General features: G+C 28.4%; 1 protein-coding gene and 1 long non-coding RNA gene across 2 annotated transcripts; both read left to right on the forward strand.

The window, feature by feature from the left end:
• The first annotated feature begins 5,153 nt into the window (after positions 1-5,153).
• LOC145848494 (tRNA (32-2'-O)-methyltransferase regulator THADA-like) lies at positions 5,154-11,156 on the forward strand. Its single transcript, XM_082953923.1, has 8 exons — positions 5,154-5,355; positions 5,958-6,085; positions 6,251-7,042; positions 7,209-7,388; positions 7,541-9,185; positions 9,406-9,683; positions 9,915-10,442; positions 11,004-11,156. The coding sequence occupies exons 1-8, from the start codon at positions 5,154-5,156 to the stop codon at positions 11,154-11,156; spliced, it is 3,906 nt and encodes a 1,301-aa protein (XP_082810049.1).
• A 13,350-nt stretch (positions 11,157-24,506) lies between these two features.
• On the forward strand, positions 24,507-26,050 carry LOC145848495 (uncharacterized; the record flags this gene model as incomplete). The annotated part of the gene is made up of 3 exons (XR_014371996.1): positions 24,507-24,577; positions 25,145-25,170; positions 25,939-26,050. It is a non-coding gene; the product is annotated as an uncharacterized LOC145848495 (long non-coding RNA).
• Between the last annotated feature and the right edge of the window lie 1,329 nt (positions 26,051-27,379).

The following is a 27,379-nucleotide window of genomic DNA, read 5'->3' on the forward strand; positions in this document are numbered from 1 at the left end:
AACTTTCAGGTTAACATGTTATTGGAAATAACAACTATTGGATGCTTTTAGAGCAGGGTTTCCTAAAATTTTTATTACGTGGCCCCCTTTAAAGAAATAAAAAAAACTATGGCTCCCTTGTACCAAGATTACTCAAAAACTACAATAAAAAACACCTAAGACCTTTTCTTTTTGCTCTTTATCAGCAACTCCAAAATATCTAGTGTAAGTTTTAACACTACCACAAAAAACACCTAAGATGTTTTTTTTTGCTCTTCTTCAGCAACTCCAGAATATCTAGTGTAAGTTTCAAAACTATCATAAGAGACACTTAAAACTTTCTTTATATTGTTTACAAAATCTATTACAGGAACATAAATAACAAACTGCTATCATAAGTGATAAAAAAATAAAATATGTATCAATAATTCATACCATTGAGGTATATAAGAATTTAAGTGTATAAATACTAATTTTTATAATTCATACAAACAGCTAGTAGTGAATTCTAGCAGATATTTACAAAGTTGTTAACTAACCAAGTATGGGAATTTTTTTATTATATGTTTTTTTTTGAAATATCCTGTGGCAACCATGCATACTTATGCTAACTAAAGTCCACATTAAATGTTTGAAGACCCACTTTTGTAAAGTTACATTCCCCATACATACTTTAAAGTATTTATTTATTCAAGTCCTAAACTTTAGTAGACTATTCTAATAAAAGTTATTTTATAGAAAAAGAAATACAGAAAAAATGACAAAATTGCAAAGCCCGAGTTTTGAAAAACAATGTCTAAATATTTTGAACAGTGAAAGAAAAAACGATTATTGTGAAAAATTTATAAAATATATTTATGAATCGATCGAAAATGATTGTCGAAAAAGATCACTAATTATTTCTAAAGTAAGCTTGAATTTAATTAATTGTTTTAGCCTTAGATAGAGATGAACTTCAAAATGTTTTATTAATTTTTTAGTTTTTTGAACATAAAACTTACAATTTATATCTATTGTTTAGCAGTTTATTAAATTATCTTAAAAATTAACTCAGACAAAAATAAACTTAATAACAAACAATTTATATTACAGTAAACTAGTTTTTATTTAGTTTTTATAGAATTTTAGTTTTATTTATTCAAAGCTGAATGGTTTTTTGTACGTGTTAATGACTTTTTGTTATTTAAAGCTTCAAAATATTCTTTCATATTCAAAACAAGACTAAAATTACTTTAAAAGTAACTTTAAATATGCTTAGTTGTTATAGTACAAATAAACATATATTTTTCTTCCAATATTTAAAGTTTAACAACAGTAAATGTAATTTTTTCAAACTATTTAAAACACAAGTTTTTAATTGTTATAATTTTTTTGTACCAGATTTCAAAAAAGTGGAACGAAGAAACAAAAAAGGATTTTCAAGATGCTTTCGTATTGCGTATCACAAACATTCTCTTAGAAAGTTAGTTATTTTATATAGATAGCTAAATAAAAATTAAAAGCATGTTCTGTTAAACACTTATTTTTTGTTTTGTAAAATGATGTTTTTGTTTTGTTTAGTATATAAAAAACTACAATATTATTGGATCTATAAATTTTTTCTAACTACTAAAAACCTAATTTAAAGTAATTTTAAGAGAAAGTCTAAAATGTTTTTGTGTCTATTAAATTCTTACTCAATAGTTTGCAAATATTTTGTTTGCAAATATTTTGCTAAAGTAATCTAATTTAGATTGTTCTGTTTAAGTTATGAAAAAATATTAAAAGAAAAAAAAATGTTGTTAAAAGTAAATCAGTAGTTTTTTTCGAACAAGTATTTAAATGATATTATGATAATCTTTTTATGATTTTTTTTAGATTTGCTTCTGCAAAAATCGCTAACTAACTTGTAATAGACTTTTAATAAATATACTTTTTGAAAAAGCTACCAAAAGGTGTGTTTGTTCTCCTTCAATAAAATAGTAACCTCAATTTGTTTTTAAATCAAACTTATAGTCAAAAAAGTATATTTTGTAAAAACTCTATGAGTTCAGGGTTGCCACTCGGTCAGGAAAAGTCAGGAAATCAGGAAAAGTCAGGAAAATTTTTAAAAAATGACAAAAGTCAGGAAAAGTCAGGAAAAATGGGGGGTTTTAAAAAAAAGTCAGGAAAAGTCAGGAAATTTGATACAATTTAAAAAAAGTCAGATTTTGTCAGTTTAAATTTACAAAATTCCTTGTTTCCTAAAGTCTTCAAATGATAAAAAAATTAATTAAAAATCCTATAAAGTCAGAAAAAAATTCCAAAATTTTCCTAAAATTTACAAAAATATTTAATTTTATTTCCAATGCCTTCATCTAGTATAAATTAGTAAAATATCCTTTATAAAACTGCAAAAATTTTCTATTAACATATTGAACAAGTACTATACATGAACAAGCTGATTTTGTAAGCTTTTTAGTATTGATGATCTGTAGCAAGGACACTTCCATAGTGAAACTGTGATATATCTAGCATAATTCTAGAATCTAAGTGTTTTTTTTAAGTAAGTAATTAAGTTCTTTATAACTAAGCAGTTAGTTTAGTATTTTATGTAACAAGTTAATGTGTATACTTTACCTCTTTATAATTGTTTCAAAGGTTTTTAAATTTATAAAATAAGTTTTAAGAGAGGTATATGCCAAGATTAAGTTTACTTATTATTTGTATTATTTGTAGAGTAACTGAAGTTTTTTTAGTAAATAAGAGTATATTTATTTGTTACAAATTTTATACTAAATGATAAGAGGAAATATTTTATACAACAGATATATTGTTTATTTTTTTATGTCTTTTTTTACAGTTACTTAAGTATTTTTTTTTTTAGTTGATTTTTAATTTAAGGATTTTATATTAAATAGTTTAAAAGGTTATAACTGTTAAAATTTGTTATTGTTTTAAGATTTTATTTGTGAAAGTTCGTTATTAATTCAAGGTTTAAATTGTAAAAGTTCCTTATATGTCGTTTGTTTATCTAGATACATTTATGCTAGGAAATGCTAAAAAATTGTGTCTTTTTTCAGACAATCTGTGTTTATAAGGTAATAATACAAGTATTTTGTTGATAGAGCTGTTTATTACAAACATCAATCATACACAGAAGGTTTAAGTGATGTACTGGAAGTTTGATGATAGAATTCAGCAAAAAACTGTTGTTTTTAACCTGTATTAAAATTAGATTGAAAGCTTTATATAGTTTTAAGTGTTAGATTATGTTTTTAGAATAAGTTTAATTTAAGAGTTTTATTTAGAAAAGTCAGGAAAATTTTGGTAAAAAGTCAGGAAAAGTCAGGAAATTTTTCTCAGCTTGATCAGTGGCAACCATGTGAGTTAGACATTGTTAAATTTTGAGATATTGTTGAAATTAATTTAGGTTTAAATGTTTTGTATCTATTTTAATATCTGCTATTTAAGAACTTGTTGTAATTTTGATGAAATCTTAATTAAAATTTCAACTAGTGTAAAACTCATCTTAATCAAAACAATTCAAAATTAATACTTTTGTTTAATGGTTAAAAATTTAATACATCAAGTTATTTGAACATTTATACTCATAAGTTTGATAATTTTTTATATCGAAGTTCTTAATTTTCGAGTAGTAACTATACTTATATAAAAACGTTCGTACAGAGCCTTCAATGTCAGAATTATCAAAAGTTTCGACGCTGAATAAAAGTTTCAATTTCTGTTATTCAATTGGAAATTTAACTTTGTTGATTGAAAGTTTGGGATTGTTTTTAAACACGTTCTCTTCCTTTCGCTTAAAAATCCCAGTTATGAGTGTTTGTTAGAAACTCTTAAACTTTACTGTGATGTAAGTTTTTATAAGTTTTTTCTTCAAAATTCTAATTTGTTTGTCTTATGATTTATATTTAGTAAACAAACTAGCATTCTAAATAGATTTTCTTCTTAACCTATAAAGTAACTCAAGTTATTTGCTGTGGTTATGATTTTATTGAAATGATACAATAAAACATTTTATTTGTTTTAGATTATACAAAAACATAGGAAGCTGCTGTTATCAAAAGAAGATGAAGAACTTGATATCCACAAACACGTCAAAAGTACTTTTGTTTTCTTTCTGAAACTCCTCTCGCTAACAGATGTAAGCTATTGTGTTGTAACTGAAATATATACTTTTTTTACATGTTTTCAGTATTCTTTTGGTTAGATACATAAAGCTTTAAAAACAAACATGTATGTTTTTTACTTTTATAGGCAGTATTCAAAACAATTTTATTTTGTATGATTTGAAAATAAAATGCTCATGCTTTTAGTTCAAACATTGGTATGTAAACAGTGAGTTTTTATTAAAAATTCGGTACCATTTTGAACCGTAGATAAGTTTATGAAAATATGAGTTGTAGCGAATCTCAATTAAAAATAGTAGCAGTTTTTTTATTGGAAATGTACAAAGAAAGTCTTTTATCAATAAAATTTGGAACTAATCAAAATTTACTGTAAATAGTCTTTTATAATCTTATTAAATTTAGTAATTATTATAAGTTTACCTAAGAACAAAACCTTAAGTGGTACATTTTTCATTCATGACATAAATAAAGTTAATATAATGAGCTTTATTCTAAAGTTACTTTCTATGTACAATATAGCTATTTTAGCTTTTAAATGAAATTAACTTGGCAAACATAAATTAGTATAAATTAAAAGTTTTTTTTTGTGAAACTATTTCTGAACTTCCTGTTGATTTGATCTATCTATTAACTAGATTTGTTAAAATAGTTTGTGTTAAACTTTTTTTTTCAGGATAGAAATGGTCTTCTACCACTTTCTCTTGCCAATTGCATTGGATTCTTGTTTTCTTTATTCGGTCAATCCGATAAAAGCGGATCTAAAACATTTCTGAAAGTTTTAAAGTTTGCTCAAAACGGAGAAATCTTTGAAAATGAAAAAGTAATATTTTTATTTCAGTAATTTTTATGCAGTTATTTTTATGAGGATGATTTTAATATATCTCTAGTTATAAAAAAAGTTCAAAAACTTTATCTGTGTTGTGATTTTTTTAGAGTTTTATTAAACTGTGCTTCTCAATTCAAAAAATAATCGAAGACATTTCTTATACAACTAAAAATAATTTAATCAAAGAAGATGAAGTCGAAACATCTATTTAAACTCGACTTTTGCAGATATTTCCCGGCATGACCATATCATCAGGCGAAATCGGTTGGATCTGCAGCCAATCGAACTCGGCCATGTGGGCGGTGAGAGGCGTGCTGAGCTGCTTCACCGCCGCCCTCGACACCGCGTACGACCATTTCGCCGACGCGCTCGTCACCTGCTTCGACGTGTGCTACCTCTGCTCGTGCGTGGAAGACTCGTGCCAGCACAGATCTTTCCAAGGTTTCGTCAAAATTAGTGATAACGCTTGGGCTAGACAGTTTTTGAAGAGCTTGTAATGTGTATTTTTAAAACTTATTTATAGAGTTCAAATTTTTGTTTTTTTATTTGGCAAGTTTATTTTATCTGTAGATGTATCAGCTTTTATTACTTTTTTACAACCCCCTTTATTTAAAGAAGATTAGTACATTCAGTTTTAATACAATTTTATGATTAATTTATCAAGACATATGTTAATGATCAAAGGTGATTCAACCTAGCTATGTTTTTATTCAATGTACAAGCTTCATTTGTCGTTGACTTAACCGTTGCTACAGAGCATATATTTTTTTACATTTTTATTTATTCACTTTCACACATATACAACATACATATTTGTTCTAAAGCAGTAACACAAAAACAATGTATCAATAGGTTTATTATCAGTTTTTATTTGTAGAGTTTTTCTTGATGAGTATCTTTTAAAAAAGTTTAAATTAAGGACCTAGATTTAAAAACTGTTCTATAAAATATGATATATATATAAAACATTTAAACAAAGTTGCAAATAGTTGAAATCATAGTTTTTTATACTTTTAAAATGTTTTGATATATGTTTTTTGCAGCGCTTGAAATTTGGTGGAGCAATGTTTTGCAGCTGACAAAGAAGAAACGCATTGATTTTCATAAACAATACCCACAATTGGTTGACAAGTCGATGAAACTTCTGTACAAATACTGGGATTGCAATCAGGTCAGCTTAGTATTTTTAAACCTCAAAATTAATTCAAGAAAGTTAGTAGTTTATTTGGCCAACGCCTGTTAAAGTAGAAATATTTCATGTAAAAACTAGTATGTCTTATACTTATATTTGACATTTGTAGTTATTTTTTTTAGTAAACTCCGCACGTATTCACAGGTCAGCCAGCACGTAAGCAAAATAATGAAGCTGATGGCGCAGGCCGACTCGGCGGCGCCGCCAAGCGGACGAAACTCGTTCAAGTGGAACGTGCTCGGCCGGCTGGTCGACGAGCCGGTGTACGAGCGCGGCAAGTACCGCCTCCTCGCCGTCCTCCTGCGCGGAGTCGACGCCGCAAAGTTCTTCGAGCTGAAACCCGATTTCTTGACGGAGACGGTGGCGTGCCTGGAAAACAACAACCTGGCGCCCGCCACCTCCAAGTGCTTCGTGGAGCTGGTCAGGTCGGTGCACGAGAACCACAGGGAGGAGAAGGCCTTCTTCTGGGAGACGTACATCCGCCCCGCCATTCACCAGGCCGTAGTTAACGACAACGAAACGATAAGGCGCGAAGTGTACAGGTACTGGGTGGCGCCCGCCGCGGAGTTTTACCGCGACGAAATATTCAGGTCCTTCGTCGCCACGCACCAGTACCCCGTGCAATCACGAGTCAGAACGATGAAGCACCTGCCCATCCCTCAGCCGGGTGAAGATTGCGACACCATGTGGAAGATCGTCGCGGCGTCGCTCGGTTGCCGGGACGACCAGTCGCGCGCGGTCGCCTTGGCAATAGTTTGCAGGGGCAGGGGCCCGGAAGAGGCGCTAGGACCGGACGAGGTCGAGATAATCAAGCAGCATCTGCCGCTCAACCTGCACTCGGACAACCCGCTTTTCAGAATCGAATTGTACCAGTGCATGCGGGCCGCCATTGAAAGAGCTCACAGATGCCTGTTTTTCAAAGCTAAGAACAAAAACGTAAGTTGTTAGTAATTTACAAAAAAAAGTGAAATTGAAGACATAGCTGTATAAGTTTTAAACTAACGAACCAACAATATAGAAATTACTTGCAATCTTTAAATTAAAGTAAGCTATGATCTATTTTTAAGTTCAAATCTTTAATAATTAAGTTTGAAAATTCCAGGCAGATGAAAAACGCAAGGCACTCAACTACTCTTTCATCGAATGGCTGAAGCAGCTTGTGTTTACAAATTTATTTGGAGCAGCGTCTTACCAGCGCAAAATAACATCACTCTCCTTGCTGAAGCTTCTGATGAACAAGTTCGCATCTACACAAGTCTGTGAGGAAAATAACAAAAATAATGTTAGTATGTAAGAAGTTTCAAATCCAACTTACCTATAAATATAGCAGTGTTGTTAACAGTGAAGACAGAAAAAAAATCCAAACTTTTTTACTCTGTCTTTTTAGCAAGTTTCACATGAATTTTATGATAACTGATTCTCAATATTTCACAGGAGAACTTGATTGTGATGAACAAAAGGATGGCCAATCAGCTGCTTTGCTGCATGCAAGACGACGTCGGCGAAGTAAGGCTCATAGCCGCCGACATCCTCATCAACTTCGCGCCAAAATTCCTCCACCATTACTGCCTCGATCAGATGACTTCTCTCTCTTCGCTGCTGTTGAGCTCGGTGAAGCAGCAGAAAGCGGAACTGGGCGCGTTGTTCTGCAGCTGCATGGTGCATTTTCATTTGAAGAACAAAAACGAAGTTTCCGCGCTCGAACTGATGAAAGACGTTTTGAAGCAGCTGGAAGACTCGAGGCAAAGTTTGGAATTCAATCTGCTGAAAACGGCGCGCGAAAACAGCCCGTTCGGAAAGTTGCGCGCCCTGTCGCTCATGATTGGCGAAACCAGAAAAATCAAAAACTTCTACGCAACCGCTGAAAGCGTTGAGCTCGTAGAAGCCGCCTCTCAAATCGCGCTCGACTTTATAACCTTCTTCCTGGACAACGTCTTCAGCTGCAAGGCTCAGAACGGCTACGTCGGTTCGGCTGACTTCGAGGAGATCACTGCGCGCATCAACAGGATGGTGCTGGACGACCGGAAGGATCGAGAGACATTACTGACGGACGACCACGAGGTGGTGCTGGCTTGTGGGTGGCTGTCGGTGCGCGACGGTGCCAACTTGTACGCCGAGTCCGAGTCTTTGTTGAGCGAGATCACGGTCAGGAGCGACGATCAGGTGAGGAAGGCGTGCAAGAACTTCTACTCAGTTCTGTGCTTTTGCCGCCACCGCGGCGCCATAGAGTCCACCTACGACTCGATGGTCAAGTACCTCTGCGCGCTGTCGGCGCGTTGCTTCGGTGCGCCCCTACAGCTGCTCGACGAGGCGGTTTCAACGCTGGAGGCGGCCGAGGTCGGATCGAAGCCGGTGGCAGGCGCCACCATCACGAGAAGGGCGGCGGGAAACCCCCTGCTGGTGAAAGCGGTGCTAGCAGCGCACGTGAAGAAGCAGGGCAGTATGAGCGAGACGCACGAGTGCGTGGAGAGGCTGACTAAAGTGGCCACCTGCGAAAATGACGGGAAAGATGCCGACGAGACGGCAGACCTGCCGCAGGTCGACGCCCTCTACGCCATAAAATCCCTTCTGTTTGACTCCTTCCTCGGCCCCAAGCTCGACCACGCTCGTGTGCTCGAAAATGCGCTCAGTACCGCCCTCTGGTGCCTGAAGAGCGAGGTGTGGGTGGTGAGAAACGCCGCCACTCACCTGCTGGGCGCCGTCTCCGCCCGCATGCTCGGCCAGAAGCACGTGGAGGAGGGGGTGGGCGGTGGAAGCTGTCTCACTGCCGGGGAATTTTTCACCAGGTTCCCCCTAGCGCTCACCCTCGCCAAATCCGTGCTGTCCGGCGACGAGAACGACCCGCGGGTTTTTCCCTTGTTGTCGATACTGCGCCGGCTGAAGAGGAGCGCGGGAATCTATGTGGGCGTGGAGGGTGGAGAGGAGCTGGGCGTCGTCAAGGAGAAGATGCTCGGCTTGTTGTCGGGGAGCAGGTCACACTCGATCCGGGTCATCGCTGCCAAATGCTGCCTGTCCCTCAACTCGGCCGAGAAGTCGTTCGAAATTTGCTCGGATTACTTCAATGCGGTTCATGAAAACGGTTTGTTTATACGTTTATAATTTAAGGAAGATAGTTAGCTACATTAATAGTATAAATAGTCGATAAAAATTAATTTTTTTAGTTTGGTTTATAATAAATAGCCAAATGATTGCTCAGATTTCTAAAACTTAATTTTTTTCCAACACTAGATTTACAGCTTGCACAACTTATCAAATGCTTTAAAGGTGTTTATAATAAAACTGGAAATATTTATTCATAGGTTTCAAAGGTCTTTCACAGAACCAGCTGCACGGTTATCTACATTTTACCAGTCTGCTGCTCGCTTCATTAGAAGAAACAAACGAAATCGAAGCGCGTGTGAACAAACTTGCCAGCTTGCTGTGGAAGCTTGAAAACCTCGCAGACCTGTCTTCAAATCCGTGCTCCTTCACTGCCAATCTGTATTTGGATGTTTTGAAACTCTGTCCGAAACCTGAGTTTTCCAAGGATTTTATAACAAAAATTAGCACTTCTGTTCAAAGTATAAATACGAATTATGTTAGTTTCTTCTTAAGTTCTTTATTCTTTGCTTCTTAAAAAGTAATTATTTCAATCTTTCGTACCAAAAGCTTTTATACTTGAATGTTTGTATCAAGAGTATAATATATGCCATTTGCAACCAATATTCTACAAAAAAAAAACTACTTCTTCCTACTTGTTTTTTTTTACTCAAAGGTTTTTGTGTAGTAATCACATAAAATATTTAATAAAGTTATACGCATTTGTTAGGCCGGTGCAAACAAATACATAAAGTCAGCTGTGTACTGGATGAACAAACTGCCCGTTGGCATGGACTTCTTGCCCCTGGACAACGTTTCCGCCTTCGAAGCCCAGCTGGACTTTCTACTGGAACACGAACTGGAAGCGACCGAAGAGCTCGAGAAAACGATCCGCACGATGTTCCAAAATTCTCCGAACCTTTCCCGCTCCAACGCGGTGCGGGCCAAGTGCAACAAGCTGTTCGTCAAGTACAGCGAACTCGCGTCAGATTCCCACGCGCAGCACGTTGTCGGCAACGCCGACGAGCGCCGAGGCTGCTTGAGCTTGCGAGCGAGCCGGGTGGAAGCGCTTTCGCTGGCGCGCAGGAGAAGCGGGGACTTGAAGGCGTTGGAGCGTTTTTGCGAAGTGGCGCTCGAAGATCCGGCGTTCGACGGGGCGGCGGACTGCATCAGGATGAGCGTGGCGGTTTCAATGGAGAACTTGTGTTCCGCGTTTGAAGCTCATCGGGAGGTCAGTGCAGCTTCTGAACATGGACTGGTCAGTTGATTTTTGTTACAACTTTTCGTGTTATTTTGTTTTCATCAGTACTAGTGGCCGCTTTTCAATTTTGTTGCTTAGAACAAAAGCTCTGAAATTTTTGATTGTTTTAGCTTGTGTTTTATAGATAATTAGAGTAAGAGCAACAGGTCAAATTCGTATTGGCTTCAGTTAAAGTAATGTAGCAAACAAAGTAGGAAAAACTGTGTAAAAACTTATTGATTATCCGTAATAAAATCAGAAGATTAAGAATTAAACTATTTGTTTTTTTAAAGCAATAAACTTTTCAAATTATTTATAAATGAAACTAAAATTAAAAATGATTTGAATAGCTATAAACAAAAAAAAGTTATAACAAAAATAAAACAGTCTAAATTAAACTTAGTTAGAAAACTATCAATTTTTAATCAAATTTAAAAACAAAAAACATAACTCAGATTTAAAAGAAAATTTTTTTTTTAATTGATATTAGAATAATTTTTTTACTGTTTTTAAAGAAGTTTAATCTGAAAAACACTTATATTTTATTTAAAACAACCATTCAACAATTTTTCTATCCAGGCGACTATATACAGCAAATTGATTACATCTTACATCTACTTGCTGAATGATGAGAACGTGGAAATTCGCAAGCAAGTTTGTCTCGCAGTTTGCAAGCTCACTCGCTGTGAAAATGTCCCCTATCCTGACTTCGCTTTGCAAGTAATATTTTGAAAAAATTCATTTAAGCGTAAAAATCTTTCTTGTCTTTTACGACTGAAGCTAGTTTAACTTCTATGATGTTGGTTTTTAACGTTTTTGTTTTTGGATTGATTACTAGTTTTTAATTTCAGATCTTCTTAAACTTCCTAACTGAAAGCAAATGCATATTTTCCTCTGGTATTTTGACTAACTTGTTCCAAAGTTTCTTTCTTCTAAATGTTCCAAATTTGAGGTTTGTTCAAATAATTTATAAGTTATATGAGTGTTAATGCTTGAGTAATAATTAATTGCTCAAAGTTTTATACTAGGTAACTTGTTTTTAAACCATTTGGATTATATTCAAGCTAAACTTGTTTTATATGTATATATACACTTTTTTACTTTAAAATGTTCGTTTTTTATCATATTTAAATATTTTTAGTGACAAATTATTCGAGGAGCAAAACTTCAATTTGTACATTGAAAAATGGAATGTTGCCAGCATATTAGGAAGTTTTATCAAGGTTTGTAAAGTTTTTATAGCTTTTTTATTTATTTCCGATGTTGAAAATTATTGAGATTACTACATTTATGACTGTTGTTATTTGCGATTAGTTTTTTAATACCTGAATTTTATTGCCATAAACCAATTTAGTTTTCAGATAACAATTAGGGTTTTAAATTTAAAACCAATAATAAATTTTCGATTTTTTAAAAAGTAATTTAATAAAATAACTAGTCAAAAATTAAAGTCCATTTATATTTATTATATGAACAATATTTTCAATGATTGTAAAAGTTAATGTTTTTAGTCTTGCTATTATTATTTAACAAAATATTTGTGGTCTTCTCACTTAATCAGTTAAGCAAAATAAAAACATCTGATTTTTATTAAGCGAAATTTATCAAAAATAACAAAATTATAAGTACATAAAAAGTATAAGATCACTATTTTTAATAAACAATAGAATTTTTTTTATCTTTAAAAGTCTTGCTATTATTAAGTTTTCCTGAATTTAAAATTTTTAAATCGTCATCAGTTTTTAAGTAAGTTTCTATATATATTAAACATAAAAAAGTAAAAGGTATGAAAAACACTATAATTATTAAGATATTTAAAATTATAGTATAATCTACAAATAACTTTTTTCTGTAACAGGCTTTTAAAAAAAAAAAACTTAAACCTTTCTATCAACTTTTAAGAACTTAACTTTATAACTTTAGTTTTTCATAAAAATTCAAAAATTAATGGATAGTTACAGCCTAAAAAGTAATTCTTGAGCTTTCATTAAACCTTTTTTTTCTCAACTGTTCTTAGTATACACCAAAAAGTTCTGAAGTCGAACCTCAGTTAAAGTATAAACATATTAAAAATTAAAGTTTATATTAATTTCATGTCTATTTATAAACTCAGTTCAATTCACTTTTTTTACAAGCGTAGCGTATTTTAAATTTTTTATTTCTTAATAGTTTAGATCAACAACAAAAGATATTTACATAGGGTTGTTAACTATCTATTACATATTTTTTCAGTTAATATTTTTTTAATAATTAAGTTATTACATAATAGTTTTATATTAAAGCTAACTAAAAAAGGTCTAGCTAGTGTTTTGATACTTTGATAATTAGAAACAGCACTAAAATTAAATTACTCCTATTTAAAATGTATTGCTTTATAATTTGTGATACTAGTAGTACAGGTTAATAATATTTTAAACTCTTAATTTCTAGGAAAACATTGCTAGTTTTTCTGAAGACAAAAGTTTTACATCCAAATGCATCGAAAACGCACAAAGTCAGTTAAGAAAAGTTTCTACTTTCATAAACACCGCACAAAAGGGTTAGTTTCTATCTAGTTATTAAGTGAATAAGTTTATTTAAAGTTGATATTTTGTAATAACTATATATTAGTGTTTCAATTCTGAGATAAGATTTAATTATGAATTTATACGCATACATTTCTGTTTAGATCATAAAGTGAATTTTGTTTTTAACTTGTTTGACTTTTTTTTACATTTAAACTTACCAAGTTTTAGTTGAATGCAACATAGATCTTTACTAATATCTTTCTTGTTTCTAGGTAACAAAGAACTTACTCATTTATCCGAAAAGTCGTTTGATTTTATTGCTTGTTCGTTGTTTTACATGCAAATAATCGTTGAGAACTTCAAGTCACCAGAAGCTACTAGTTTCTCAAAAAGTTTATCGAAGTTTCTTGATGAAAGTTTTAATGTTAGTTTCGCTATCACAATATATTTAATAACAGTACTTTATAATTATGTCGATCTCTTAATGCATGAAGGTTAATTGGTTCTAATACTGCTTAAAATTTTTTTTTTTTTAATTATTTTTATTTAATTGTTTTTTTATTCATTTAAGATAAAACTATTTTACAGGTAGTTTCCTTTACTTCAATCCAAATTCTTGAAGATTTGTTGTCAAGTTTAAGAAAATGTTTAAATTAATTTTATAGTTTATTGTTCTAGGTAATATATTTAAACAATTAATTTTTAAGTTTTATAGTAGAAACATTTATAGCGACCTTTTTAAATATTGTTTATATATCTATTGTAGGAGTTTTAGGAAAGTTTTACTTTTAAAGTCAATTTTAACTTGTTTAGATTTTATTATTTAACTTTTATAGGTATATTATTTAAATTGTAGATCAAAACGTGTTGCCTTTTTATTTAAGTGAAAATATTTCGAATTATTAATTTTCCTTCTTAATTCTTATTATTTTAGTACTATTCTTATAATATGATAATTGATTTTATTATCTGAAGATATTTTATAAGAAATAGTTTTTAAACTTTAAATATAAATTCTATGCTTTTTACAAGTTGCAGAATTGCAGTGATTTAAAAAAGTTTTTACTAAATTCACGTTTTTAAAATTTCCATAAGTTCTCTCACAATTTTGATATTTCCGTAAATTCTCTCAAAACAAATGCGCTCTGAGAGCTCTTGTGACGTCATCGCACGCATAAAGCAAACGCTCGCGTCAATGTTTGATAAATAAACTGGGCCTGCGCTCATGGGAATAAGACATTCAAATTTCTCAAGCTGAGGAGTGTTTGGTCAGTCCATCTCTCCTCCCCAAAAAACCACTTATTACCAAAACTGACTCTGTGACTCACCTGCAACTGAAATGCATATTAGTTAAATCAGCAAATTTTATTATTAAACTTTTTAAAGTTTATTTCTTGTATGTTTGGTTTAGGAGGATAAAGTTTGAAAGAATTATGCAAATAAGTTGCAGGTTTTTGAATTTACCCATTAGTAACGACTAGTAAACTTAAATGTCAATTTGACTTGCATAATTGCTGAGCCAGCAAAAAAGATTTTTTCATGTTAATTTTAATTATAAATTTGTTCTTTCAAGAATTTATTTTACAAACTAAGTTCCGGTCAAAGACCTCGTCAGTGCTTAAATAAATTTTAATTATTATTATTAAAACTTTATTTCTTGATCAATTTTTAATATTTTTTGGTGAGGTGGGTTAGGGATAAGGGAACAGGAGAAATATGCACAAAGACATTTTGCACGAGAGTAAAAAAAATAAATAAAATGTAAAAAAAAAACATAAAAAATTATTAGTTAATAAAAAAAAAGTTACAGACCGAGGGTTATGGGTAATAGTAATAGTAAAATAAATAGATAACTAAAAAAAATATTAGAAGAAAAAACTAGAAAAAAAAATTAACTAATAAAAAAACAAAAAAGTCACCGACCGAGAAAGGGTTATGGGTATCAGTCATAGAAAAAAAACATATAAAAATGTATATACCTAATAAAAATTATTAACAAAAAAAAAGTTAAAAAAAATACTGACAGAGGCTAATGGTTAAGGGTAAAAATGATTGTAAAAAAATAATTAATTAAATTTAAAAAAAAAAAATTTAACCCGTGCTAAAGTGACTCCCGTGCAAACTTGAGGCCGTGCAAAAGTGAACTTTCGTGCATTTTAGACTCCTACCGTAGGGATAAGTGAAGAAAAAAAGTTAAATTTATTTATTTTGTTGACCCAGCAAATATACAAATCAGACTGACTTTTAAACGCTTTATTTTTGCTGATAAGATTTATTATCAGCTGACGCGTATATAGCAAAATTTTACTATATATCCGTTAAATGGTATATTGTAATTTGTCTCAAAAAGTTAAGTTGCGATAAATAATTTTCAAATCATAGTTTACTTTTATTAAAGTTTTCTGGCGTCTAAGTTTAAAATTTGATAAATACAGGTACACTATAATATCTCTGAAAAATATAAATTAAATAACAAAATAATGCTTTTAAAACTTTATTGTTTATGTTATATTTTTTAGTTGTATGAAAATGTAATCGTGTACTTATCAACGAAAATAAATTATTTTTAGCAAGTATCTGCATAAAGTTATAAGTTTGCATAAATAAAAAAACCTGTTTGATGTTCAAATAAGTTTAAATTAGCAGGCTTGGGTTTAAATTCAACAGGCTCAACGTTCATTTAGCCTTAATTTTAAACTTATAAATGTATAGTGATTCGTACTAGTTTTTGTTTTGTTGATAGAAATATATACATTTTTTTTGATTTGTAATTTTGTAGTACAAGTATGCATTGTATAGTTATAAATGAAGTCTTAGAAATATTTATAAATTACTTTAACTTATGAATGATTTTGGTCGAGAATTGTAGAAAATCAATGCAAGCAAACTGTGTTACTTAAAGTAAAAAAACAGAAATACACTCCACTTTTTAAAAGACGATGAATTTCAGCGTTGAAGTCTTGATTTAAATACTTCATTAAAAGATTCTAAATTATATAACTTAACAACTTATTAAATTTTGTTTACACTTTTATAATTAAACCCGCAATTTATTGCTGTATTTGAGCGATTTATTTTTATGTTATTTAAGAATAGTCTTATTATTTAACAAATGTTTTGAGAAAGAATCAATTAAAGAATTAAAATCGTTTTTCTGTAGTAGGAACTAGTAAAACAGAAAGTTTTCATCGTTAGTTTTATTTAAAAAACATATCAATCCTAAAAAAATATGTTTATAAGTTTACTTGGCCATTTAAATTGACTGTTTAAGTATTTTAGAAAATTTAAGGTACTTTATCTCCAAAAATAATAAGATTAAAAAAAAGCTCGTGTAGTTCTAACTAATAATATTGTTATCGTAAAAAAAACTAAAAAAAATATATATTTAATAAAATTAGCCATACTTAATAAAGTTTTATTTTTTTAACGCAAATAACACGTAGTATAAAACATTACACATGTAAGTTTAATAAATAACACTGCAATAATATAAAATTTTAATAAAACAAAAGTTTAATAAAATATTTAGTTTACAATCACTAAAATTAACAGAATTTGAATTGTTGTGCACTCGTTTTTTGAAACTAGAGGATTTTTTGAACCTAAATTTGTATGAGCTAGAATAAAAAAATATTTTTAAAAGTACTTGATTCTTTTAAGCAATTAGTTTAAACTAAACTCAAAGCTGTATAATTGTATGTATACAATTTACTGTTTTTATAGTAGCTAAAATCGAAAAGTGATCTATTGGTAATATTATACTGTTTTGCATTCTAGAAGCCTAAAAGCAAAATCAAATTTTCTGATCACAAACTATGTTTCAGCATACAACTTTTTTAACTTCTTATATTGTTTCTAATAGACTTTAAAAGCTTCCCCACTAATAAAATTGTTCCGGATAGTCCTATGCAATTCAAAAAACATTAATAACATTTATAGGAAAAACTATATAAGATCTGTTTAAAATATTGAGCCTCTACTGAACAATTTGGTGGGAGAATTTCAACCAGTGTGCACAAAAATTTTTAGGCAAATGAAATTCATTTTGAAACTTACACTAGATATTCTGGAGTTTATAATGCAAGAAAAAAGTTTTTTATGCAAAACAATTTTTTGATGAAACAAATAGTCTCTGATGCAGAAACAATTTCTGATGCAAGTAAGGATTTTGATACAAGAAAAAAATCTTTGGCAAATTTTTTGGAAATTTTAAGCTTGGGGTGCAAAAATCTTTCATTTCAGTTTAGTGAGCATAGATATAAATTACCTTGAAGACCACAGATTTAGTCAATAAGCTTCGAAGTTTGGATCTAAATTTGATTAAATTAAATTCTACATAACTTTTGAGTTTGTTTCTATTTTAATTGTTAATTGAAATTATTTTTTTTTTGTTTTGTCTCACAACATAAAATGTAAGTAAGCCTCAAAATTTAAGTACTGTTTTGTTTATTTTATGTAGTATAGCTAAACTAAGACTGAACACACTAAAAGTTACTATATGTGAATGTTTTAACTCCGTTTTGTTTTATACCTAAAACTATAACGTTAACAGTTAAACAGCGTTTTATTAAAATCTCAAAAAACTTGAATAAGAAAAAAAAGAGATTCAAGTAAAACTTCTGTTTCCTTATAACAGCGTGCATGCCTAAACAGCGTTTCATGCCTGAACTCGTTATGCCGTAAAATTCTATCACAAGCGTGGTGAAAACACTATTAGTTTAAAAATGATTGTGTTCTATTGTTTCCTATATTTTCAAAACAAGAAACTGTACTATTTCAGTTTTACTAAGTTGTTTTAAAAACTAAAAACTTTTAGATGTCATACAAAGCAAATTTATTATTACTTTCAAGTAACCAAGGTACATTACGCACTTAAAACATGTTTATCATGAAACTATGATTTGTAGAAAAAATATTGCTTTAGTTATCTAAACTTTAAAATATAGGGTTTTTATTGTTACAGTAAAATATAGTTTAAAATGCTTACTATAACAAAATTTAATAAAATCATTTCTTTATAAAAAAAATAAAAAAGTAAGTATTCAAAAATAAATCCTATTATATCTCATCTCTTTGTTAAAGCTTAAATATATCTAAGCATAAGATTTATGTTTTATAAATTGATTTTATGTGCTAACTATATAAGCAAGAATAAAATTTTATTTTTGAAGTTATCATCAGTTTCTTTATGCGTTTTTAAGTAGAAGTGTTTAAAAAGATTTTATAAGATATAAAAGGATTGAGAAATAGTATAATTTAGGCTAATGCTTCAAGATTGTATATTTTTAATAGATTTTCTGATAAAACTTTCAGCATAGAATTAACTATAAAAGTCAGTTTTTTTAGCTAAAAGTAAATAGCCCAACTTAAAGACACAATAGCTCTCATACAAGCTAAACTTTGAATCATTTTTTAAAACTACTAAAACTATTAAAATCTCAAATGTCTTGCTTAAATAAGCTTCACAAATTATTTTGCAAAATAAAAAACAGTTTTTATGTCATAACATTTGTCTTCCATAAACGATAAAAATCCACAATTACTGGTGTCATGCTACATCAGTTGACATTCAAGTGGGTTAAAATTGATTAATTTTATATTACCTCTGCAATAGTACTACTTGAGATTACTTACAAAAAATTCCAAAACCTATTAGATATATTTTATTAACGAAACAAACAACAAGCCAGTGTTCTTCAAGCTACTAATGGTAGTTGTCAGTGGCGTGGCCTTTTTGTTAGGGGGTGCTGCAGATTGACATTGTCAAGTTAAAAAAAATCCTTAGTTTAAAACTTTAGATAAAAATCATAAGGTTATATGAAGAAATAGGCTATTTTTTTAGAAAAAAATTATTACTAAATTTGTTTAAATAAATCTTTAATGAAGTATTAAAAAAATATATTTAAAAATATCTCATACCTGTATATATCATTACATTTTTTGAACAACTATGGCTACTTTTTTCAAAATTTAAGACCCACAGTATTTTTTGTATTCGCTACCTTAAATTTAATACCTTAAATTAACACTTAGTTAGCTAGTAATAGTCAACAATACTTTTAATGAAAACAAAATTTTTCAAGTATTTTGATAAATTATAACGAGGTTATTTAAATCTTATTAAATAAAATACTCATATAAAACATCTAAATTTTTTTTATAATTAACAATATAAAAGGTAATGTTCATTCAGACTTAAAATAAAAATTTTTAAACAACTTAAAGGCAATATATTAAACCAAATAACGAAAAAAATATATAAAACTGTAAAGTTTTTACAAAATATCTAAATATTTTCAATAACCTATAAAAAACTAAAACGCAAAGTTCGATCAGACTTAGCTTTCAATATAATTATTTAACAAATAAAGTAAAGTTTGTATTTAAGGTCTTTGTTTGCAAACTTTGCAACTTTTTTCACTCATCAACGAGGCTATCACTTTCATCAACCTTTCGAACAAGTTTACATTAAAATAAAAATATAGTTGAGCTTAGTAGGAATCTTTTTTAGTAAAATACTAGACTGTTTTATTTTTAGACTAAAACGTTAGTTATATTATAATGTACTTAAACTTACAATATTGCTTAAAAAAAATATATATTTCAAATATTTTTAGAATAGTAAGTTTGACCAAATTAAATTTTTCCACCTTAACATAAAAAAATTTCAAAATATATCTAAACACTTTTTTTAATTTTTTATACTATTAATTGTTACTAATAAAAGAAATCATAAATCTTAAGATTTTAAATTTGTTATGGAAGCATTTAAAACTCAATTTAGAGTATATAAAAAAAATATATTTTTGTAACAGAAGTTAAGCACTCATTCAATTTTTAAGAAAATTAAAACTTGCTCAAAACTTTTCCATATAAATGACTAAAACTATTAAAGTTTTTACTTAACAGTTTTATCTTAAACTTAGCTAGACTATATAAAACTAAATACAAAACTGTTTTGATTGCATTGAAAAAAATGTTAAAACAATTTTTTATATGGGAGATTAAAAAGGTTTAAATAACTTCAACTCAGAACCAAAGTAACTGGTAATATATATATATATCTGTGTTAGTCATTGAAACCCTAAATAAGCTTTAAAAATTAGAGAACTTTTAGTTATGAATAAGACTAACGTTTTTTAACTAGCTTTTGTAGAAATTTCAAGTTAGTTTGTGAATTAAACATTTACAGAAATATTCGGATATAAGTTTGTTTTTCAACAATAATGATTTGTCGATGAATCTATTAGGGTTATTAATAATTTTGAGAAAGTTTAATTAGATGGAAAAAAGTATAAACTATTAGAATTCTGTTTTAATAAAAACTTTAATAGTTTTTTTAACCATCATATCAAAAAGATATTTAACTTTAGCCGACATAAGGCTTTTTTCTGTTCTACAAAAACAATTTTTCTCTCGAGAAAGCATGTGGGTGCACGATTATTCAAATTCTGACGATCTAGATTCCGACAATTCAAATTATTTAAAAAAGTTAAAGGGGCCACAACTCAAAAGTTACAGTACATCTAAATCAAATGCATGTAGGTCTTATTAATATCTACAAGTTATTTTATATTTTTTGCAAAAAAATAAATAGATATAGTTAAAATAAGTTTTGAAATATAGAAATTCTTAGTAAACTTACAACATTTCATTAGTATTTAAAATTTTACAAAAACAAAATAATCCTTGTAGCTATTAATAAGACCTACATACGTATTTTTGTTTTTCTCAAATATATATTACTTTTTTTAAGATGTAACGTTATAAGGCGTTAAATCCTGGAGATCCTGATAAGCTAAGCTTATCGGAATGTATATCACAGATGTTCTTGTGCTAAAACTTTATTTCAACTAACGGCGTTTCACTGCTCTCAAATAAATTTAAGAACAGATCTACGGAGTCTATAAAATGTTAACACACATTAGAAAAAAAGCAGAAAAAAGCATGTATAATTATGTATAGTATTTATCTAGGTAGTAACTATAAATGGACTTTATGGTTTAAAAACAAAGTATTAAACTTTGTTTTTAAACCATAAAGTCCATTTATAGTTACTACCTAGATAAATACTATACATAATTATACATGCTTTTTTCTGCTTTTTTTCTAATGTGTGTTAACATTTTATAGACTCCGTAGATCTGTTCTTAAATTTATTTGAGAGCAGTGAAACGCCGTTAGTTGAAATAAAGTTTTAGCGCAAGAACATCTGTGATATTACTTTTTTTATATAATTTCTTAGCTGAACTACCCGAATTTAAACTTTCATGTAACAGAAAAATGTTGTAAACTATTTAAAATTTTATAATATACTTTTAAAATGTTAATACTTTATTTTATCTCTTGAAAACTTTTTTTATAATTCGATGGTTTTTCAGTTAAACTAAAAATATTAAATTGCTTTTAATAATTTTAAATCAAATAAATTTACTAGTATTTAAAGAATTAAGCAAATAGAAGTCTTTTAGACAAAATACTGTTTATAATAAATTAAAGTAATCAAAACTTTGTTTTTATACTTTTAAATCAGCAAAAGAATTTCAAGATTAGGTGAACTTACTTTTAATAAATATTTATTTACTTTAGATATTTTAACTTTGCTGATTTTTTAGCAGCTTATAAAAATTAAATCGGCACCAATAGAAAAGGATAGCTTATTTTACTTTATTTAAAGTTTTAATAACCTCTTAGAACTACATATTTCAGTTTCTTCTTAAAACATCATCTAAAGCTTAACTTATAAATATACAACCGCTACTGGGCAACAAAGAGCAACTTGAGCATGGTTAGGAGAAGCAAGTTGTGCTACCAAGATTTTTACTCATGAGAGAGACAGAAAGTAGAGTATTGTGAGAAACAAATTAGCCAGCGAAAATTACGATGTTTGACAATTTGAACTTACTCAGCTGTGACTTATTACGGTAAACTCTGTTTGAAAACTTTCGACAGCTAAAAAGCTTCAAGAGACTTTTTGAATTTGTTTGTGGAAGTTTTGTTTTAAAAGAAAAAGCTAAACACTACTAGATTATTTCTTAACCAGCAAGTTTGTTGAGGACTTTGAAAATTGTTAAAACTTTTTTTATAGCTTAGCTTTAACAGAAAATTGTTAGTAAAAAAATGCTTAAGAGCATAAAAATAGTATGTTCAACATGAAGCAAAATTTAACGTAATGTATTTGGTAGAGTTTGTTTGCAAGTAATAGTATGCATAAAAACTAGCACTACTTAGTGGCAAAGTATATGTCTTTACATTTTTAGTTCAAACCAAAATATATTAAACTCAAGGCAAGTAAAATTCTAATATTAAAGCTCAACACTACTAAAAACTTTGAAAAAAACAAAATAAAATACTAAAATCGTGACAAGGTGTATTTTATGTAATGTTTAAAATTCATGTTTAGCAAACAGTAACGCGAACTACAACATTTGTATTTTAATCAAGCGTAAAGTTTTGTTTCAGAATTTTGTACAAACTTAAATAAGATTTTTTAGTTTTTATTATAAAGTTATAAAAAAATATATTACTTTATCAATTAACGTTAATCATGTTAAAGTCTTCAACAGTATTGATGAAGTTATTAATGGTTTTTAACTTACTAAATGAAAGTTGTAAAAAAATGGTTTTAATGTATCACGTATACAATTTCGACTAAAAGTTATAAACTACTTGTTTATTCTTTTTATACTGATGGTTATAAGTATTAATGTGGTGTTTCAATTACTAAGCGTTTTACTATAAAGCTTAATGCACTTAAAAGTACTTTAGGATTCATTAAGTGGCTTAATATAAGTGTTTATACAAAACTGCCTTTTTATCTTTTAATTTCATACTAAACTGAAACCGTTAAAGGTAAAACTCTTTGAACTATTTTAAAACCTAACCATCTCTTTATTTTCTTACAGTATTTGAATATTTTATAAAAAAATTAAATTTAGAAAAATGATTTCAAACAAAGTTTACATAAAGACTTATCTAAAAAATACTAGAAGTATAGTTTAAATTAATTTAATAAATAGTTTAGGTCACGTGCTAGTTCCTTTAAACTAGCAAAGGATTAGCCATAAGATGACAAAAATTATAATTTTTTTTCTTAAAACATATTCAGTACTTTTATTACGGAATTTCACAGATTTATTTACGTCAACATAAAGGTAAATCTTTTTAAAATGTAGTACAGTCTCAACTTATTATAAAAGGTTAGATTCGTTCCCTAGTGGTTTTAAAACTAATAAATTTCTTCTAATGTAAACTTTAACTTGACTTAAAGTTCATGATTGTATGCTTGACGAACGTAATGCTTTCAAAATTTGTGCATTCAATACAATTAGTCTGTGATATTGAATTAAAAAATTCAATAAAAAAATAAGAAATTTTCTATAAAACTTTGTAACTTCTTTTTTCAATATTGAAAAATTACTAGAACATTTGAAACTTTAAGAAGATATAGGTAAACCTGTTTTCGGTTGAAAAACTATGTTTTGAATTATGTTATTATGGCTTTAAGTTATCAAATGACTTTAAATACAGCTATATGTTTAAGCAGTTGTATTTCAAGCAGAAAAACAACTGCTGTACTTATTCTTGAAACTTCTCTTAGAGTGATTGAGTCATATTTTAGAAAAGCTTATTAAATATACTTTGAGATGTTTATATAAAAATGAAAACAAAAACAGAAGTACTATAAACAAACTTACATTTTAGCTCAGGAAGAAAAAAAAACGAAAAATAGTTAAAAACTTTATTAATTTACTAGCCGCACAGGGTAGCATTCTTCACTGCTAATAAGCCAACTATTGTAATTAGTATGCGTTATTTTGAACCAAATCCGAAAAAGTAAGGTGCATTTTTAAACATTGATATAGTGTCGTTTTAGATATTTGCTAGCAGATTTAAAAAACAACAGAATGTAAAAGTGTTTATGATACTAGAAAACCCTTAAAAACCCCTTTTTGATAAAAGAAAAAGTTTTAAAAACTTAAACTCAAACTGAAAACGTTTACAAAGTTATCCAAAACTAATAAAGCATTTACCCTTCAAACTTTAGCTTGTAATTAGCGTTTAATTTATAATAACGTTGTAAAATTGACAGGTTTTAATAAAAAGAAACAAACTAGAAAATAGCAAAGACATATTAAGTAGCTACTTTTTTATTAAAGTTTTTTATGCTACTTGTTTTGACAGCGTATCAAAAGTTTATAGATAATATTTAAGACTAAAAATAAAATAAAAAATATATACTTGGTAGACATAAAAGTTTACTTACAGTTTTACCTTAAAGTAGATATAACTTATATTTATTTTTTAAGATTGTCGATTAGTTCTTAAGATTCATCTAATTGTTTTATTATCAAGCATTGAAAGTTATAAAACTTCAGAATGTCTTGTTCTGAACGATCCTCGTACATATCAACAACTAAAGGGAATCATTTAAGCTTTATTTGTATAAAAACTACACATTTTCTAACATCTTCAGATTTTAACCTTTCAAAACAAAAGTGTTTTAAGTTTTGAAAATTAGTTTTTTATCAATATTTTGACTAAATAAATTTAAAACTGTTCGTTTATAAAATGTAGATAAAAATTACTAAAATTTTCAAATGAAGCGTTTAAAAAGAAGATTATCTCAAAAACTTAGCAGACTTTGTGAGTTTTAACTTAGCTTTTTATCTCCTTAAGATATTTTTTATACAGTTTTGATTGTCTTTTATAAAATGTTGAAAACCAAACAAGTGTTTTGATGCATCTTTTCTATTCTCCTTGTTCGTACAAAAAAGTTAAACAACAAAAGTTTTTTTTTTAAATACAGTACTTTTTTATAATTTTAGAAAAATTAAGTTATGTTTGTTTAGGTTTTTTCGGGAACTTTATTTTTTAAAGGCTTATTTGCTGTAGCTCAGTATTTAACTTTAAAACCATAGAAAATTTAATTTAATACTTTTTATTACATAAAGCTTTACAAGTTTACAATTTTCAACCGTAAATACTTTTTCTATCTGTTTGTGATTAACATTTTTTATTTACAACTAACATCAATGATATTAACACTTGACAAACGATTAAAGTTATATGCCATTTTATAATATCATGACGGTTTACAAATGATAAATTGTTAAAAACTTTTTTAAAGCTAGATGCAAAGTTCGTATAATACTTCTTTGCTAAAATATTATCAAAAGTTTATAAAGTTTTTAACTAGAATGCATTTTTTAGCTTCATCTGGAAACAGCTTTTCTGAGGTAAGTTTTTGTATTAATTTTAAGAATAAATAAAAATATAATTTTAACATATGGAACTTTTGCTGTTAGCGACTTTTATACACGTAACAACTTTTTTGATTTGATGTAAAAATAAACTAGTTCAGAAGTTACGTTGAGATATGAATCTTCAACATTTAGTTTTGTAACATTTAAAGTTTTGAAGTTTTATTTTTCCACACTTAGTGCTCAAGATGTTTTTGTTGCTTATGATAAATAAGTATAAATAATTTAATTTTATGAAACAAGCTCTTTACTTTATTCTAATTTAAAAGACATTAACATATCAGCAATGATAAAGATATCTGCAATCAACTATTGATAATTAAAGTTTTCGCACGGCTTAGTCGAATCAAAATTTTTCAATCACCCAATTCGGCTTGTTTTGATCAACCGCAGTGCTTTTAATTTGGAAAGCAGCTACCTGGTTGAGCTCGATTTTGAATCTAACACAAAAGCGCTTTATTTCCCCTTGAACCTGGGGATTTTTTTAGTTTGTTTGCTCCAAAAGTTAACCATCACTTCCGAAGTATCCTTGTGACGCGTGTACAAACTTTACATAACATTTTATTTTTTACACTCATCGTTTATCTGTTTTTTTCTCTATACGTTTATTATTGTAATATAAAAGTTTGGTATAAGAAAACTGATGTATTAAATCACGATTATTCGTGTAAGGTAAATTAAATCAAAACAAGTATGAAAATGCGTATTACTTTGTTGTTAAAAATGATATGTTCGCTTATTTAGATAGAAGCTAGCCCAAAAGAAAAAGTTAACAATGCAGATTTTGAAAATTCTGAAGTTTTTTTTCCCCTATCAGAAGTTTCTATAGATGAAATTGATGTTTTAGAAAAATCAGGTTTGTTCTACGTAACATAGTTAAACAGATTAAGATTGTTCACAGCACTAACGTATTAAAATAAGATACAGACAAATTTCTAGGGAAACAAACATAATTAGTTTAAATTTATCTAAAAAATGCAAAATAGCCTTAAAAAATTGTTAAAATATGTCTTTTAAGAAAAGATATAAATGTATAAGAAAATTACGTTTTTAGGAACATAATTATTATTCTTAAAACATAATCAAAAATGTTTAATTTTAATCGAGTTTAACAGTAAGCAGTTCTTTTTTCAAATTTTGACTGTTTTTATTTAATTTTTTTAATACATGACGAGTGTTTTGATACCCTTAAATTTTTTTTTTTTTTTAATAAACTGTTACAGACTTTTAAAAATAAAAAAATGGAAGTCTAGTTTTAAGTTTTGTTTTTCACAGATATAACTAACAGCATAAAATAAAAAAAGATTAAGTAAAGTGTTTAATACTGTCAAAGAGTTTAAACAACATTTTCTTTATCTTAAACCAACTTAATTTATTTTTTATATCATTTTATATTATAAAGTATTTTAGTAATTTAGTATAAATTAAAAAAAGGACGAATAATAATTAGTAGTAATGGTAAAAATAGAACTAAAGAAATCACAAAATTAAATACTAAAGTTATACAACTTTAAATAATTTAAAGTTTTAAATTGATATTTTTGACTTTTTTATTTAAAAAAAAAACTAAAAAAGTTATTTTATATGTACTTAAACTTAGATCAAATAGTCAAATAGTTTTTATTTTATCTTAAAGAAATGTTTGACATTAAAACTTGTATCATCTAAGACTTTATTTTATCTATATTACATACACAAAAATAGTAAACAGTTTTATTTTAGCAAAATAATAATTCGTCAAGTTTAACCTGAGATAAAAAACAAGAATTGTCAAAGTTCTTTCAATGTCATTCGAAAAACATTTGAAAGTTTGCCAACTAACTTTTAAATCGATTGTGCTGAAAATCTCGTTTTTTTTATAGTAAATCACTTACTATTTAATTTTGTTGCAGAAAAAAATTTAAAGATAAATGTAAAAACATCAAAAAAAAATTAAACGCCTATAATGTAAGACTATATAAGAAAGAAATGTAACTTCTTAAAAACAATATATAACTTTAACTTTTCAATTTAGTTTTTGATAGTTTTTCTGAAAAATAAAGTATATTTGAGGTTTGAAAGTAATAAAGGTTATCAAAACATCTTCATAAAAAGTAATAAACTGTAGTTAAAATGAAGCTACGAATATATAATTATTAATAAATTTAAACTTGCCAGAAATAATACTGTTGTTTATGTTTTAGTT

This window comes from Thalia democratica, unplaced genomic scaffold, assembly GCF_965202585.1.
Source record: "Thalia democratica unplaced genomic scaffold, ktThaDemo2.hap1.1 HAP1_SCAFFOLD_1466, whole genome shotgun sequence".
Classification (NCBI taxonomy): Eukaryota; Metazoa; Chordata; class Thaliacea; order Salpida; family Salpidae; genus Thalia; species Thalia democratica.